General features: G+C 42.6%; 1 protein-coding gene across 9 annotated transcripts in view; it reads left to right on the top strand.

Annotated features, from left to right (window-relative positions):
• The window catches only part of prdm16 (PR domain containing 16), a 173,445-nt gene extending 158,485 nt beyond the window's left edge, over window positions 1-14,960 (top strand). For 3 of the 9 annotated variants that reach the window (XM_086141257.1, XM_086141256.1, XM_086141260.1), the window contains 8 exons: window positions 317-1,952; window positions 2,114-2,201; window positions 4,157-4,329; window positions 4,443-4,520; window positions 5,058-5,227; window positions 6,919-7,090; window positions 9,824-10,081; window positions 11,672-14,960. In XM_086141257.1, the coding sequence (XP_085997383.1) occupies window positions 317-1,952; window positions 2,114-2,201; window positions 4,157-4,329; window positions 4,443-4,520; window positions 5,058-5,227; window positions 6,919-7,090; window positions 9,824-10,081; window positions 11,672-11,684 (2,588 nt within the window). In that variant the 3' untranslated portion in view covers window positions 11,685-14,960. Of the gene's footprint in view, window positions 1-283; window positions 1,953-2,113; window positions 2,202-4,156; window positions 4,330-4,442; window positions 4,521-5,057; window positions 5,228-6,918; window positions 7,091-9,823; window positions 10,082-11,671 lie in introns of all 9 variants that reach the window. The other 6 variants (XM_086141255.1, XM_086141253.1, XM_086141259.1 and 3 more) reach the window with 4 other exon arrangements.
• The last annotated feature ends 4,073 nt before the right edge of the window (window positions 14,961-19,033 follow it).

The following is a 19,033-nucleotide window of genomic DNA, read 5'->3' as shown; positions in this document are numbered from 1 at the left end:
ATGTGGCCCTTGTCTGTCATATTTTGAAAAGAAAACATTTCATTTCAACTATTCCCGACTAATTATCCTCGCTTTTTCTACATTTTCACAGTTACTAAATTGTAGAAAAATATCTTCACTCTTGGAAGGTAATCCAGCATATTCGGACAGTTATTGTTATCATAAAACTTATCAGAAAACGTCCCCCTTATAAGCCATTTATCAACTGTCTCTTTTCAAATGTATGTTATGCTTGTAATTGGGTATTCAGAGTTAAAGACAGTGTTAAAATGGGTTTAACCAGGCCCTGATGGGCTGTGTCTTTTTGTACCCCCAGGTGAGGTGTGCCACAAATCCTATACCCAGTTCTCCAACCTCTGCCGCCACAAGCGTATGCATGCAGACTGTCGCACCCAGATTAAGTGTAAGGACTGTGGGCAATTATTCAGTACTACCTCCTCTTTAAACAAACATCGCCGTTTCTGTGAGGGCAAAAACCATTATGGTTCTCCAGCAGGGATGTTCAACCCTGGTATCCCCATGAGCTCCAGTCCCATCATGGCCAAGGCCAAGTCCCACCACCCTCATCTTCCTGGTTTAAACCAGTCCGCTTTAGGGTTCACTGATTACTTCCCCTCCAGACCACACCATCACACTGGCTTGCCCTTCTCCCCAGGACCTCATGGCTTCCCATCCCTGCCACATGGTTTCCCAGGTATCTTTCCCCCATCGCTATATCCTCGACCGACTTTATTGCCCGCTAGTCCGTTGATAAAAAGCCCTCTTGGCAGCAGCAATCAGGAGGTGAAGCTGCCTCGGAGTCCTTTAGACGCACCCCCACTATCCCTGGTCAGCTCCACAAACAGCAATGGTGGTAACAGCTTGAGTCAAACCGAAGACAAAGACAGAGAGAGAAAATTGGACTCTGGCGGAGAAGCCAAACCAAAATCAAAGGCAGCAGAAATTTCTGACGGCAGTGACCTTGAAGATGTTAATACCACAAGTGGGACAGATTTGGACACAACCACTGGTACTGCCTCCGGTGAGGGTTCTGACCTGGAGAGCGATGGAGACAGTGAGCGAGAGCGAGGTGGTAAAGCGAGGAAGCCGCCCGGCATCATATCGAGCCAAGAAGGCAACCAGACAGATGAAACAAATAGCGCTTTAACATCAGCCGTGTCTAGCTCAGGCAGCCTCTCTGTCGATCGCCCCTTCCTGTCGTCTGCATCGACGCAGCACTCCTTTTTCCCTCCGCCTGATGAGCAGGCACTTCCGCCCACCACCACAAACGCTAATGCTTCTACCACTGATTCCATCAAAGCCATCGCCTCCATCGCTGAGAAATATTTTGGTCCGGGTTTGATTGGTCTTCATCAAGAGAAGAAAATGGGTCCCTTACCCTACCACTCCATGTTCCCCTTCCAGTTCTTACCCAACTTCCACAACTCCCTCTATCCCTTCAGTGCTGATCGGGGCACCATAAATCCTAGTCTCTTCTTTAAGGCGGAGCCCAAGTCACCTCGCGAGCAGCACCATAAGATTCCTGGTACCCCAGGAGTTCCTGTTCCCTCAGGAGAATCACCATTTGATCTTAGCACGAAGGCCAAGGAGACTAAGTCAGCTCCTCCCACACCAACAAATCCCTCAAACCCACATAGTAACAGTGGGAGCTGTAGTGGACCTCCAGCAATATCTAGCGGTGAGGACCAGCCGTTGGACCTCAGCATTAGCAGTCGGAGCCGAGGCGGTCAAAACGGAGTGGCCTCTGAGCCACAAAATCAAAAGAATCTCATGTACGGAGTTGGAAAAGCGGTCTCCATCAAGGACGAAACCCCCGGATTCCCACATCCCCATTCCCAGTCCTTGCACCAATCCCCCATCATCCCACACCAGCAACCACAGGCACAGCCACACCAGCCGCCACCTCTGCACTACGCGAAGCCTTCGGCATTCTTCATGGATCCCATATACAGGTATTTCTGCCCCGATTAGACCGTCAAACTTTTATCACTTACATTTAAACCAGGGCTTCTATGCAAATACATTGAGGATGGTAGAAATAGGATTTTAAGGATTACATTTGCTCATGATCTCTAACCTTGGTTCGTAACCCTGTGCCTTGTTGTTGGTCCAGCAGGGTGGAGAAGAGGAAGCTACTAGACCCAGTTGGAGCTCTGAAGGAGAAGTTCCTCAGGCCTTCACCGCCACTCTTCCATCCACAGGTATGTATTTTTCAGAACTTGGAAGTCATTGTGTATCAAGTGAGGTGGAAACACTAAAGTGCCCCGGAGCCAAAAAAACTACAGTAAAAATATACTCATCCGGAGAATCGACATCCAGGTATTGCTACCAGGCTGAATTTTCCCAGATTCTATCGATTGTCATTTTCAAACATGTATTATGTGAAAATACTGCTGGTCTGCCTCCCACGCTGCTGTAACCTGAACTGACAGTGCTCTATGCCCCATCATTCCACAGTGTTGATGTTATTTTCCTCAAGGGCTCTGTATGATTTCTTCCTTTGTTTACTGAATGGCGCCTGTGTACCTCGTCATTTCTACCTTTTTCAGAAGACACAGTCTGTTATCGCAGCCCCTTTGATAATCAGTCACATTGTTCAACTGTCCCCAGACCCTCCCTGCCTCTACAAATCTTGATTAAAAAGAATGATAGTATTAATAAAAAGGACAATAATAAGCGTTTGAATTGTAACAATCTGCCTAACTTGGCCACGCTAATCTTAGCTATGGCATTGTTTCATTTACTGGGATCCCACAAGCCAGCTAATAACTCAACCCCCTCCAAGTTTTTTTTCACTATGGCTGGCTGGCCGGCTAGATAATAGCACCGTGTCCATCAAGGACATCCTGTGTTTGTGTCCAGGAGAATGGGGGGTTCTTGTTGGGGAAATGGTTTAATCTGACCTGGAAATCTGCGTCCTCTATCAACTGTGACTTTGCAATACACACATCTGGTACCCATGTAGACAGATGAATTTGCACAAAAACAGTCATTAGCACCTTTGACATTACATTAAACGTGTCGTTAGGCAGATGCAAATGATTGACATGACTATAGCCGATCAAAGTTCTTTTTTTAATGCCCAAGTCACCCATTTCTCTCTTCCATTTACCAGCCTTAATTTTTCAAAATTCTTCTTCATTATCATATGAAAACAATATCACTTGACATCAAATATCTTTGCTGCCCATAGAGGGGACTACCTTCGACCAAGTCTGTATGTTTGTTTGTTTGAGGTCAAGCGTTACAAAATCTATAATCTTAATTGATCCCTTGCTGACATTTTTTCACAAGCTCTCGCGGAGAAATTTGTTATATCTTATCGTGTCCGAACTGTGATCCTCCCAGCAATCCAAACACAATGCCACCTCTAAATCAGTCTCATGACGAAATCCCTCCCCTCCTCTCTTTCTCAGACTGCGAATAAACATTTCGAGACAGCGTGTCTGTCCCTCTGTCTCTCCCATCCCGTATTGACTAAAAAAGGAAGGATGTAAGCTGTTTTTGGCAAATAAACTCCTACATAACTGCCCCCTTTGTTCACAAGCGTCTAAAGGAGGTTAAGTAGCTATCAGTTGGGGGTATCTCGAACTATAGTGTACAGCTCTATTGGAACCTCAGTGAATGCCTCATATATCCGGTTTTCTGTCCTGCAATTTAAACTTAAGAAACCGAGAGGAAGAGAACAAAGCAAGCCATTAAGAAGGTGGTGAGGGCAAACCGGGGGAGCGTTGCAGACTTTGTATGTGCTATAGGTCATGGAGGTAGCTTGCCTTGAGCAACACACACAAAGCTAACCTGCTTCCTCTCATATCCGCTCTCTGTCCTCTTCTCTCTCTTCTTGTTTTTTCTGACATTGTGTCTTTGTTTTCAATGCTTATGATTCCCTTTCAATACACATACACACACACGCACACGCACGCACACACATACATACATATACACGCTCCTGTTAAGGTAACATTCAAGCAAAATTTAACCCAAGCTAATTTCCAAATGAAATAAGTAGCGGTTTTAAGAAAAAAACAGGCTTCGATTTAATAAATGTAATTTGCCAAAGAAAATGAATAAGATGATATCTCTTCATTTTCAATAAAACGGGATTTCATTTGTTCCTTTTTTCTTACCTGTCATCTTCCCTTCACCTGCTTTTTAGATGTCAGCAATGGAGAACATGACAGAGAAGCTGGAGAGTTTCGGCGCCCTAAAACTGGACGTGCCGCCCAATTCACTGCAACACTCAGCTCATCCACTGTTTAACTTTCGCACACCGCCGCCGTCCCTCTCAGACGCCATCCTTCGCAAGGGCAAGGAGCGATATGCCTGCAGGTCAGTGCAGTGTATAGAGAAATACAATTGTAATCTGTTGAAATTAATGCTTGTGGCAGCAGTTAAAGATGTGTCATTTATTTTATCCTTGCTTGTGTTTCTCTTCTCTCCAGGTACTGTGGGAAAATCTTCCCCCGTTCGGCAAACCTCACCAGACACTTGCGGACACACACAGGCGAACAGCCCTACAGGTATTGTCTTTTATTCTATTTCAGTCTTCTGTTTTGTCTTCGAGATACAGTCCCATAAATACTTTTTCCTCTTCTTGTCACACGCATTTCTTTTCTGTGAAAAGAAAATGTAATCATTTGATGGGTTTCTTTAAAACAAATAGGGAAATGTTGGGGGAAAAAATACATGGCCATAGGATAGATATTTTATCCTCCAGATGTATGCTTTAAAAGAAGCGTCCGATATAGTCATGTATATTTTATCAATCTAGTGTGTATATTGTGTAAATCTCCATCTTCTTCTCCACCCTTTGTTCTTCCCCATCCAACAACTGACAGGATTGCGTGGTTATTCTCCCATAGTTACCAACTGCTTCTTCTTCTGGAAACTTTTTTTTTTTAACAAGTGAAGTATAACTTACAATTGCTTGCTTACTTCAGCAGGAGGGCAATTAACACTCTGAACATGCACTTCATCACTGGTTAGAAGGGATGTACTTGTTTTTTTTCCTACTCTGTTTCTACCTCGACCCTCATTCCTCTGCTCTCCTGCGGCAGGTGTAAATACTGTGACCGCTCATTCAGCATCTCATCCAATCTCCAACGCCACGTTCGCAACATCCATAACAAGGAGAAACCCTTCAAGTGTCACCTGTGCAACCGTTGCTTTGGACAGCAAACCAACCTCGACCGCCATCTCAAGAAACACGAGCATGAGAACATTCCTGGTTAGTCTGAAAAATCTATGACATCTAAGAAAAATGATGCTGTAAGAACTGCAGCTCATTCATTTAGCAGAGAACAGGTATTTAGAGTGTTGTTAATGGACTGGATAATTAATTGTTTTTATTACACTTTTGGTAAAAATGTTCCCTTCAACAGATGTTTACTTTGGTGCAGCAGTTGAGTAAAAGACAGAGGGAGCTCAATTTAAGATCTCACTTTTTTAATACTTTGCCAGAACCCACATTTTTACATCTAACATGGATTTACACGCAGAATTCAAACTTTCTGAGCAGAGTTACCTTTCTGAGTTGATTAATGGGTCACATTTTTGCTCAGCCTATTGATTTATTCTTTATTTTTGTATTTCATTTTGATATCCAACACAGACTGCTGTGATATCATCCATATTGCTAGATTTTTATATTTCTTAAGTCAGCCATATGTTGATGGACACAGTTCAATGTAGTTCAGTAACAAGACTTGTGGATTACGTGGTTGTACTTTATTAGCATAGATATTCAGTCCGATTAAAAGCTAGTAACAAAAATTTTACTTTCATTTATTTATTATCTCCAGTGTGCAGCTTGTCCTGCACTCAGGATCGCGGAGGGCTGAAGCCTGTCCCAGCTGTCATTGGGCAAGAGGGGGGGACGCCAGTCAATCACAAGGCCACATATAGAGACATACAATAATTCACACTCTCATCTACATGTCTGGGCAATTTAGTGTCTCTAATTAACCTGCTGCACTGTACACATAAAACCAGGGACCTCCTTGTTTTGAAGTAGGAGCACGAGCCACAGAGCCACAGTGTCACCTAGCAATGTCACTTGTTGAACAATATAGAATTTTGAATTTTGACCTGGAAATGTAAAGCCCGAGAAAACACTGTCTAGCCATCCATTAGGCGGATTGGAAATATCCTTCAAATCAGCGCATCTGATCACCAAACTTTTCCAGCTCAGCCCTCATAAGAATTGTCAGATTACATTACATTACATTGCATTTGGCAGACGCTTTTATCCAAAGCGACTTACAATAGAGGACATAGGGACTGCAAATACACCTTCAAATACACGATGCACAGGAAATATTAGTTGACAGATTAAGTCTTCTTTCAAGTAAGACAAAGAAACAATTTAGGCAACATCTACTTTATCCTTCATTGGTAATTCTACAATATTAGATTTTCAGAAGTTGAAAAGATACATTTAGGTATTAGTTGTGATTAGTTTACGTTTAATCATATCGGTAATTATCAGGCATTAGGCATCAAAGTAGCACATGATCGAGCGCTGTATACTGCTCCTGCTCACAACTTAGATGTACTTTTGACTGTGACGCAGCCCCTTCTTGTTCCATAATCTCTGTAACCATGCAGCAAGATGCTTCAAATAAATGATACAAAGGTTGTCCTCTCAGGACACGCTCTTTGATCTTCTGATCAACCGTCCACAAAAACGTCCCCGATGGAAAGGATTGAAATGTCAATAATTGTCCTTGAAATATTTTACATGTTCCTTACTCTCATCAATTCTGCATGTCTGATGAGCATTAAACAAAACACGATGTGTGCGTGCGTGCGTGCGTGCGTGTGTGTGTGTGCATGCGTGAGCATGTGCGTGTGTCTGTGACTAATGGCCATGCGTTTTAATGTGTGTGGATGTGTATGTCTGCACACTTTCCTCTACAGTGAGCCAACAGTCTGGGATGCTTTCCAATCTAGGAACCACCATCTCCTCGCCAAACTCCGAGCCAGACAATCATGCACTTTTAGACGAGAAGGAGGACTCTTACTTCTCAGAAATCCGCAACTTCATTTCCAACAGTGAGATGAACCAGGCCTCTAGCTCCACGGATAAGAGGTATAGCAAATAAAAATAAAGACATGTTCAAAAGTCTTTTGGGTGTTTTTCAAAGTCGGCGCTTATTTTCGATCTACATTGTTCACTCCAGTTTTCACACCAAACTCTTATCATCCACTTTAATTAATGGCTGAATAAGTCATGCAAAGCAAACTGAAAAAAAATAAAAAGCTTGATTTGCTTTCATCAGGGAATGTTTTGATATTATCCCTCTAAAAGAGCAAATATTGCACACAGGTATGTACAATCAGAGGGACAGACGGTTACCGCAGGGTTCGTATTTTAATCCTTGGGCCACAGTGCTCTCTAGTGGCTTGATGAGAGTGGTCGGCGTTAGAGTGCAATATGAATCCAATACTGTTCAGAAATTTACAACTGAAGCAAATGACTTTGCTCACTGACATTTTTCATCCAAAATCAATTTTGAAAATATGTTGCCGCCATTTAAATGCTACTTTATATTTTAATTGTGAAGATACATAATGTGAAAATTATCATAATGCATATGTTTTCATTGGCCAGGCACCCGAGAAATGATATATTTCTCTAGTGTAGGAGTGTAATTCTGTTTTGATATTTTCAGTTTCATTTATAGTAGGGTAGATGTGTTCAAAGACTTGGGTAACAGCAGCCTGGTGCTGAAGGACTGCAGTTTATACCTACAGGATTTTGCTTCAGTTATTATATTATTCTTACCAACTACTCAAGGGGTAATCATCGCCTAGGTTTTATGTACTAAAAATGATAAATTGCTTTATGTAGTCCTGCATGTGTTTTTCTTCTACAAGGCAGCCTTAGCTGGCCACTGGATGAATTGGTCATCCTCTTGCCTTTCGTCCTGACATACTTTCCGTCTTTGTCTGTGGTTTAGACATCAGACAAGAAAAGGAGCATGCAATGTTTTTTCTCTCTCAGACAGTGGTTTGCCCTCTCCCCTTCTACCCTCTTCATCTCTTTCATCCTCTATGTGAATTCCATTCTGGTAATCTCACTTTCGGTCCGTCTCTTCCTCCATCATCCGCCTTTTCCTCCAGTCATTACGTATTATAGTCAGCAGACAGTCAGTGGCAATTTAGCCACACTGACATCTGGGATCAATACGAGTCTCATCAACGGCATGCCGACCTGACATTTTAATATCTTCATTTCAGACTAAGTGTTGTGCTTCTGCTCTTTGCGGCAAACAACACACTGCTTATTCTCGCTTGCGTGTCCAAAGTCACACACCTATTTCATATGGGGCTATCGGTAATCACTCTTACGCCGACTTGCAATAGTTTCTCCGTCTTTAAAGACTCAAGTCTAGGTTATATATAGGATAGTAAAAAGGTCCCAGATCATGACTTGAGCCAAATGTTTTGGACACAACGAGAGTGACGGCTGGTTGCTTTTCTAGTAATGGGCTTCGATGTCTGGCAGTTCGGACCCTGAGGGGGACTCAGGTTGAGGCATTTATCGAGGAGATCCACTGATGATGGAGCTCTCCCCTATCCATCCACCATACCATACCCCCAGCCTGCTAACACAAACACCCCACTGACGTGTTTAGACTAAATGACAAAACCCAGGGCCCCCTATGTCAGGGCTTCGCTTCTTTTTCTCTATGCAGGCATGGTCTTTTTCCCCACCAACCAGCTTGGCAATTTGATTATAGTGATATTTAATCTAGATTGAAAGAGGAGAAGCCCCCCTCTCCCCCAAGTCCCCATACCTATGTTTACCCACCCGCAGTGTGTGACCCAATCCTGTCCCTGTGTACCCCTTCCCAGAGGTAATCCTGTCTGATTTGATAAATGTCCACTGCGTAGCAAAAAAAGGAAGGGGTAAATTTGCTGTCCCACAGGAAATGATATCATGAGCCATGACATCGTGGTCTGGGGGTGATGAAGGGGGCAGCTTGAGTTCTAGCTGGAAAATGTACAGATGGCAGGTCATAATAGTGTTGGGCTGATAGCCTGTTTGCAGATCAGCAATATTCACATTAAGTATGTTCCACCATTTTGGAGTGCAGCACAGCAGGTCTGACGCTGGCCATCTTCCACCCTGTTTCTGGGGAGCCGACCAATTAATCATCTGTGGGCTGTTTGAAAAGTGCTCCGGGCTCACTGTCAGCACCCATGTTGTTTGTGTGGACACTGGAGTTGCGCTGTTCATAACGTCAACAGATTATTTATGTTTCTCTCTCAGCTCATGATGCATCATGTCCTTAGATTTTTAGGTAATAGCAATTGTCACCCACACAGGACATAACGTAAAGTATTCTCTCTTTTTTGTTAACTTCTTATTTGTTCCTAATACTAGAAGATCCACAATTAAAACAAATGCATTAAACTGCAATCACATGTCAGTTTAGTCCCACTTTAGGCATGCAATGTTTTTGAAATAGGCTTTTTGTTTACAATGAACTGTCTGAGAAGCATCTCAGATTAGCTTTCCTTAGAGAGAACATAAAGGTTTTTCTGATCTGATTAAAAAGATGTATGCAAAAAACATGCTTCTCGTAAATTCCTGAATACTTCACCCTTGAAATATAAAACACCGGAGTGCTTTCATACATTGTGCGTTTAATGTTGTTCATAGTGCTTTCTAGTTGCTCTCCTATTCAAACAGATTTCGGTCTGAAATTTGTTTTCTTTTTTGGCATAGCTGGAATTTTCCTTTTCTCAATTCTTTCTAACTTGAAAAACTGAAAATCACAAAGTACGTCACCCTCTCACCATTCCCTCTGTGCAGATCTGACCTGGCTGAAGAGGAGCTCCCACCCAGCCACAACTTGTCCAACTCCAAGCTAAGGCTCCAGGGGCTGGAGGAGGAGGAAGAAGAAGTGGAGGGCGACGATGAGGAGGAGGAGGAAGGCAGCCTGACAGAAAAGTCTCACGATGAGGCACCGGAATCCCCATCACCAGTCACAACAGGAGTTTATGAAGAAGAGGAGGAGGAGGAAGAGACTGAGACCGCTCCATTATCTATGAGCTATGAACACACTCGCAGGTACTTTTTCTTGCCATAAATATGTAATAGAAGGGAGACCTCACTAGTCCCTTGTAAAAAGACTGCGGTCGAAGAGCACAGACCCCTGCAGAGGTAGTCTGACTTAGGAGTATATGATTTTTCCTTAGTTAAAAAAACAGCAATGAGGCAAGAGTCGCCACACATGTGATATTTCAAATGAAAGTGAAATCACTATTCATATGTTTACTTATAGTTGATATGAAAATTATATTACAATTCACTATCAACGTATTGATTGCATTCATTCATCAGAAAAGTAAGCTATTAAAGTTCAGTGATGGACATCACAAAGGGTTTCTGGTTTCACTGAGACAAATGCCTACTGACGCCAGTTGATTGGTCACATGAATTGCCTTTGGAAAGTGTTAAATGATTTTTGTTTGCAGGTTCAATGTGTTTTTTCATGTACAGGCATGGTATTAAAGGGGGATTGTGGGCTATGACTGAGTATTTCTGTAATATAAATAGACTAAGTACATTGCAAGATCATAGATTCAGGTCTATCATGATCTCTATCAGTTTACCAAGAACATTTTTTTTAATGTTAGGCCAGAAAAAGGACAGTCGCTGTTGATTCACCGCGTTTGCAATAAGTCGACATTTTTCTCACGAGGCCCCAAGAGAGACATGAGCTCAGTGTTACAAATAGGTCCTGTTTTTGCTTCTTTTCCTCTTTCTTCTTCCAATGTAATCTCTCTCCACGCTGGCAACATTTTAATTGATGACATCTTTTCTTTTCTTTTCTCTTGCCTTCCTAATTTTCGTTTGACAATTTCTCCTTTAATTTCCTCATTTTTACCATCGCATGGACTCTTCACTTTTCTCCCAACGTCTTAACTGTCCGTCTGTTCACTGACCCCTTCATCCACCCGTATTCCCATCCTTAACACATCCCATGGCATGCAGGTGTATAGAGGAGGAGGGTTCACTCTTGGACCTTGAGGCTCTCCCCAGCTTTCCCAAGAGCCTGGACGGGCTCCGTAAAGCAGCCAGTGATGAGCAACCCTTTGATGTTAAAGACATATTTAACACTTCACTAGAATCTGAGACATTGAAAGAGACTTTATACAGACAGGCTAAAACCCAGGTATGTGAATGGCTTTCTGACATCCCCGGGAAAAGGAGGGTTGATTGAGAAAGACCGGATGAGGGAGTATTTTATGTGTCGCTCCTTAATGGGTGCATGATAAGAGATGAAATGTGCTCCTGGTCCATAATATCTTTACTTCTCTCCTACCCTACTAACTAATCTTAAAGTTTGTCATGTGTCTGGATTTGTCGCTTTTATGGTCGTTGTGTCTCAAGTCCATGTTTATCATACGAGTCCCAATACTGCAAACACAGATACTGAGCAGTGACATCGCGGAAAATTACGGTGCAAGACACTTCAACAATCGCACATGATAAGATGTTACATACCAAAATGATGATATAAACAGCTTTATGGTCATGATAATTAGATGCCTTTTTCATAGTTAGATTTTTGACAGGTCCAGAAAACATACACATAAAAAATATGGGAATATTTGAAAATATTGAACTGTCTCTCCATCTTTTCTCCTGCTGCAGGCTTATGCAATGATGCTGTCTCTCTCTGAGAACAACCCTTTGCACGCACCCTCCCAGAATTCTCTGGACGCCTGGCTGAGCATGGGAGGTGGACCGTCTGACCCGAGCAACTTTCACCCACTCAACCATATCTAGAAGAGAGTGAGAAAGTGGGAGGAAAAGTAGGAAAAAAAAGAACATTTTTACAAATGGTTAGACAACCAGGACGGACACAAGGAGTGAGAGGACATGATGAAGAATGGAGTAGAATTCAGTGTCGCATACATTCAAGTTTGAAAGAATGGGCGCGTGTGTGTATATGTGTGTGTGTGAGTGAAAGAGAGAAACTGGTGAGCGGGGAGGGGGAGATTGTGTCTCACTACACTCGAGAGAAAGCACTGCTGAGCTCCTGTTGATGTGAAGGACGTGATGAACGCTTCTCAACAGCATTGAAACTTTGCATTACTCTGATTCCTCCCTCCGTCCTCGAGGCTCACTCACTCCAGCGCCACAGAGACCCGACCCAAGGCTCTTACGATAACACTTCATGACTTGTATGTCACTAAAGGCTGTGTACCACGGCTGCTAAAAAGCACTGCAGCATCAGCACTGCATGTCCACAAGGTGATGCTGTTCACCCGGAGCAATACCAGGAACATGGTGGGTACGTGCGCTCTTGTTTCCAGGTTTCCCCCACCAATCAAGGGCGACTAATTTCAGTGATCTTGTTTCACCTGAACCTGCAGAATCTAAAATACTACCAGGTAATTTTACTTAAGGAAAAGTTTCAGTAGACTGATTAAGCCAATTTTTGAATGATTACACAGAAAATGATGTTCAATGTTTTTGAATGTGCTCTGCAAATGGTCATTTAATTGAGCCATCTGGGACTCTTGCCGTTGCAGTTGGTTGCCCAGTATGATCATGCTGAATATGAATTGAAAATTACACTCAAAAATGAGGAGAGTCTTTCTCTGCTTCTTCGTTTCATGTCATTTGTTCATTTTGATTACATTCTTTCCTCTTAGATATCACAGTATTGTCTCATAGTAGGCACCACCATGCTAAATTATTAATATAATTATTTTAGAGAAGGACCAAAATTGTATGATATTGTCATATGATGTACAAAATAACCTAGATGTTCATAGCAAGAGTGATACGTGCCAAATAACCCATAGAAAAGGTTTTGTTTTCTGACAATCATTTGATTTCCAAGGGGCTTTCATTTGCTGTCTTTTTTTCCCTTTTATTATGCTCTTATGTATTTGAATTCAGAAGTGTGTGTATGTATTTATTTTTGGTTGTTTTGTCATGACTGGAGGAGTCCAAATGAAGAAAAGTCATTTGATCCCTCTTTTCTTGTTGCTGAAGGAACAAACGCTTGTCAAAAAGTGAGGGAGATTCAGAATCTCCACTTTTGAAAAGTTGGTGCCAAAATGGAAAGAACCCATGAAATTCATTTGTTTTATTTATAGAAAAGGATAGCTGTAGGTAGTGTAAGATCTTATTCAGCATTGTTACATCCTGCAGTGTTTGGTTTATCTTTTGACCTAAGTTGAAACATCAACCCAGCATCAAATCAGTATGCAGAAAATATCAAATTTAAATTGGTTTCGAGATTAATGTTTGATCCAGCCGTTTTGTCGTCACATCATTAAACTGACAAATTTCCTACATTTCAAATTCCCTTCTCCCTGCATTTCTATCTGATTTGACATTTTCTAATAATAATGGAAATTTGTCAAGAATTGTATGACATGTCCCAAATGTCTAAAACACACGGTCACATCTGCATGAAAGCTCAGTCCTACCTTGAAAGGATGACGGTAATGACTCTTGCCAACACAAGCGATTCAAGTAAACATTAAATCGTGTTAAGAATGGATATCATAATTCTGCTGGTCAATCGTTTTCACATGTAAAAATGTCTGTCTGATTCTGGATGGGGAAACAGAAACGATATATGATGAATTTTAGCTTTCTTTTGAGATCATGCTGAAAACGCATTCCGTCTGGTCTACAAAGTAGCTGCATCACGGAGTAATTTACTGTAGATAACTGTAGATAAAGAGAGGGGGGAAGAGCATCGTTGATCTTTGTTGCCTTGGTCCTCCCTGCATACTAGGACTTTCAGAACTAGGCCTGATGCTGTATTTTCAAACAAGCACTTAAATCATCGGTCCAAGCCATAATCGATCAGGCTTTGGTCTCAAGAACTAAGAACTCAAGTACATTGGAAAAGATGAGCAGCAACCTGAGTTCAAGAGGGAGAATTAAAAAAAATGATCTGAAACAGAAGCACTGTACTTTTCCTTCACGACAGCAGCGGCAGTATGACGCTCGGACTGCTGCGTTATCTCATTTTTCTAAAGACAGGTCTCTTTTTATAATTCTACTGAATGAGATTTCATTCATGGTAAACACCATGTTCTCCAACTCATGGTTTTAGAGTGTAAAGAGTTGGGTTGCTAAGGTTGACTATATGTTGTATTTCATGTCATGGACTACTGTAATAAGTATGCGCTGTTTAAAGCAAAGGAAATGAAGGAATTGTAAAGCAAAGGAAATTAAGGAATTGAAGCATTCCATTTTGCCAACTTCAGAAAGTATTCTGGCAGATGGGCGCTGAAATAAGTTTCAGCTTATAGAACATGGTTGCTGTTTCCCCCCACTGTTACAGGAGAAAGTAAAAATATACATGTTGTTTCTTTTTAACTGTATAGTATTTTAAAGAATGAAAAACAATGGTGCATTTGTCCGAAGAGAGAAAAAAAAGAAAAAAAAACTTATGGGTTAAATGGATGGTGCTTGTTTTGTTTGAATCTGAGTTGTATATCGCCTCTGTTATGTTTATTGAAAACAAACAAAAAAAAAGATATTGTGCATGACGTGTTTAGCAGTCATAATGATGTCCATTTGTGAAATGTGTATCAAATCAAAAAATCTGAAAAAAAGGACAGAAAAAAATTAATTGGTAGATGCACTTATTGTACATGTGGCTAGATTAGTAGTTTTGACTTCAAGTTCTTTTTACTGCCTTACGGTGTTATGGCAGGCAGCTCTGAAAGACGAAAAACTTGTGGGAGAAGACATAATGAAAAACAATAAAGGATTGTAGAATAATATTGAACAATACTGAAATTGCAGTTCTTTTGATGCTTGTGATTATTGAAGATGTACTTTAGAAAATTTCATTGAAAAGATATGACTCTGATGTTAATTCTGTAGAATAGCAATGTATACCAAATGTAATCTTTCCAATGCTATGAAGAATTTATACATGAAATTGATATGCAATAAAAACCTGTGTGCTTTTTAAATGGACCTCCCTTTTTGTTATGTCTGGTTGACATATTTTTGTAACGCAAACCAGTCATTTTCATCATACTCAAGCCCAATTCGTTTGACCAACTAAAACAAGATGAGTTAATTGTCCCTCATCCAACAGATTATTTTGATTTTTTAGCAAATTTTGTGCCACGTAACACGACTTCCTTTGAGTTCGGAGGCAACTTTTATCGGCCTTGACATTTATCACTATTTGTCACCATTCAGTTCGATGATAGCCGTGATCAATCTTAAATAAAAGTATTGCCGGTAAATTACATTTTGATAAGAAAATTATAAAGTAATATGAAGTCCATTTATACATGCTGGACATAAGGTCATACTCCAGGCTTTTTTTTTTGTTTTCCTTTTTTGTGACAACAGAGTCTAAATCTCAAGTGATTACAGTCAAGACCTAAATGAACATTAGTTGGTCGCAAGAAATTTTTATACTGAGTGCTAATGCACCCTTTGTAAATGTAATGCCTTAGAAAAATTCATAAATGTTTATAATAGATGTGTTATCAATGCATAATGAGAGCCAAATAAATTATGCATACGGTGCCTCATTTGGAAAAGTTTAAATTTAAAATAAAACCGATCAAATAAATTAATCAAATAAATATAATCAATACGATAGCTCTGGAAGTTAAACTGCCAGGCAGGAGACCAGAGGAAGACCTAAGAGTAGATTTACAGATGTAATGAAGGAGGACATGAGGTTAGTTGGTGTAAGAGAAGAGAATACAGAGGGCAGGGTCAGGTGGAAGAAGATGATTCACTATGGCGACTCCTGAAGTGACTAGCTGCTTGAGTTACATTGGATGGCATAAAGATTCTCAGACAAAGTATTTCAGGTCACGTATTTTACGATTCAAGTTAAATGTCTTTGTAAGATTTTGTGGAGCTGAGTCTGATATCACTACATTTGTCTTTCTAGTTTGAACAGAGTCCACACCTCTGGCAGATGCTGAATGGGGATGATATGCTTTGCAGATGCCCAAGATCTGCCTGCCACAAGTTTTGAAGCTAATTCACTGCAGTATGAACACACAGAACATACAGTATCAGAGTGCATTATTTTCCACGTAGTGTGGCACTTATATATATGTGCACCATCAACTGTACAACTTTTCAAAACAAAAAAAAAAAAGCACAAAAAATGCTGTGATATTGGTTTAACCACAGCAGATCCCCCCAAGGCACTGATCTTCCTTCTATTGTCAGCGTCTATAGGCCCCCTTAAGCCTACAGAGACACCGAGTTTACTGCCACCGGCAGTTATGATTAGAACTCTCTGTGCACAGTTGACTTGAAGCTTGGGTCTGTTTGGGTGAAGTTCTGGTGTGCACTATTACTCTAATACCAAGACCAAAACAGACCAAAGGATTTTGTGGAGAAAGGTGCAAAATGCTGAAAATGAGATCCCGGTAACTGGCCACAGGGTGGCACTGTTAGAAAACTATGTCGCATACTCAGATGTCAGGAAAATGCATAAATAAAAGGGGAATATTTCTTAGCTCAATAGCTATCAAAATAATCTGCTACCTTATTGCGGTGGAGGGCTTTTTGCATCCCAGTGATCCTAGGAGCTATGTTGTCGGGGGCTTTATTTCCCTGGAAGGGTCACCCAAGGCAAACAGGTCCCAGGTGCGGGACCAGACAAAATACGACTCAGAAGAGCCCTTGTGATGAAAAAAGGAATTGGGCCCAGTTTTACCCTGCCCAGATATGGGTCACTGGGGCCCCCTCTGGAGCCAGGCCGAGGCGCCTGGCTGCCGGACCCACATCCTTGGGGCACAGCATGAGCGTCTGCTGGGACTCTGGCAGAGTCCCCTGTCAGAAGAAGTTTCAACTCCCACTACAACCATGAACTACAGAACTACAACCATGTCCCAAGAGAGGCGGGGGGCATTGAGACTGAATGGGCCATGTTCCATGCTTCCATTGTCAAGGCGGCAGACTGGAGCTGCGGCAGTAAGGCGGTCGGCGCGGCAACCATCAAACCCGCTGGTGGACCTCGTTGCTGAGAGATGCCATCAAACTGAGGGAATCCTATCAGGCCTTTCTGGCCTGTGGGGTTCAGGAGGCAGCTGAGAGGTACCGGCAGGCCAAGCAGCATGCGCCTTCAGTGGTCACAGAGACAAAAACTCGAACTCTGGCGTGGGAGGAATTCGGGGAGACCATGGAGAACGACTTCTGGAGGAGATTACGATCCACCATCTGGCAGCTCAGGGGGGAACGCAGCGCTCTGTCAACACTGTACGGTGGGGGCACTGCTGACCTCAACGCCAGACGTTGTAGATCAGTAGAAGGAATATTTCCGAGACCTCCTCAATCCCATTGAAATACCTGCCGATGAAGAAGCAGAGCCGGGGGACCGTGGAGCAGACCCACCAATTTCCAGGGCTGAAGTTACTGAGGCAGCTCTTCAATAGAGGGGCGCTGAGGGTGGATTGAGGTCTGAACTGGGTTCCTCAAGGTTCTGGATGTTGTAGGGCTGTCCTGGCCCCTGACACGCCTCTGCAACACAGCGTGCACGTTGGGGACAGTGCCGCCGTCCTCCAACTACACACAGGAGGGTCAGTCAGGTTGTTGTACCTCGGATCCAGGAGGAGCAGTTTGGACCCGCTCTATACCCTCAGCGGGGTTCTCCCGTCCAACCAGTCTACATGTGTTTTGGGGAACTGGCGAAGGCATTTGAATGTGTCCCGCGGGCAATCCTGTGGGGGGTGCTCCGGGAATATGGGGTACCGAACCCCCATTATACAGGCTGTTCGGTCCCTGTATGACCAGTGTCAGAACCTGGTCCACATTGCAGGTTGTAAGTCGGATTTCTTTCCGGTGAGAGTTGGATTCCACCAGGCCTGCCCTTTGTCATTGATTCTGTTCATAACTTTTATGGACAGAATGTCTAGGCGCAGCCAGGGCATGAAAGAATCCAGTTTGGTAGCTGCAGGATCTCTGCTTTTTGCACATGATGTGGTTTTGTTGCCTTCATCAGTCCCTGATCTCCAGCTCTCACTGGAATGGTTCACAGCCGAATGTGAAGCAGCCGGGATGAGGATCAGCACCTCCAAATCCAAGGCCACGGTGCTCAATCAGAAACGTGTGGAATGCCCACTCCGGGACGGGGACGAGGTCCTGCCCCAAGTGGAGGAATTCAAGTATATCTTGTTCACGAGTGAGGGAGGGATGGAGCGGGAGATGGATAGGCGGATCGGTGTGGCGTCTACAGCAATGCAAACTCTGTACCGGTCTGTCAGGGTGAAGAGGGAGCTGAGCCAGATGATGAAGCTCTCAAGTCGATCTACATTGCCACCCTCACCTATCGTCAGTAGCTGTGGGTAATGACCAAAAAAAACAGATACAGACGCAATCAGCCAAAATTTGTTTTCTCTGCAGGGTGGCCGGACTCTGCCTCAGAGAAGTTTAGAGTAGAGTTGTTGCTCCTCCGCATAGTCAGATGAGGTTGCTCGGGCATCTGGTCAGGATGCTTCCTGGCGACCTCCCGGGGAATGTATTCCGGGCATGTCCATCTGCGAGGAGTCCACGGGGAAGACCCAGGGCACGCCGGAGAGACTATGTCTCTCGGCTGGCCTGGGAATGTCTCGGGATCCCCCCATGAAGAGCTGGATTATGTGGCTGGGGAGCGGGAGGTCTGGGCCTCACTGCTCCAGCTACTGCCCTTGGGACCCGACTTCGGATAAGCGGCGCAAGATGGATGGATGAAAATAAAAGGAAGCACAGTTATATCTGTTTGGACTTTGTGATATATTTTTCACAATAAAATAGAATAAGTCGTCAAGCATTCAAGGAAATTATTTTTGAATGACAAAGACATATTCAAATTTCAACAGCATAAAGAAAAACTCATGGAATCAGAGAAAGAACAATGTGATCTGATTTTTATGTTTCAGGATTAATTTTTCCCAATAGTGTGAAATAAGCGAGAATCTGCATTTTTTTTAATTTTGCGCATGGATCAGTTGGCTTCTTAATTCAAATCCAAAAGTCCACCGCAAATCAAAAGAAATGCTGCTTTTAACTCAA

This window comes from Fistularia commersonii, chromosome 34 (genome assembly GCF_037954325.1).
Source record: "Fistularia commersonii isolate RoL2024-O1a breed Wild chromosome 34, RoL_Fcom_v1.0, whole genome shotgun sequence".
In the NCBI taxonomy this organism is placed as follows: domain Eukaryota; kingdom Metazoa; phylum Chordata; class Actinopteri; order Syngnathiformes; family Fistulariidae; genus Fistularia; species Fistularia commersonii.
The sequence above is the reverse complement of the archived record's forward strand: the minus strand, read 5'-3'. Positions and strand labels throughout refer to the sequence as shown.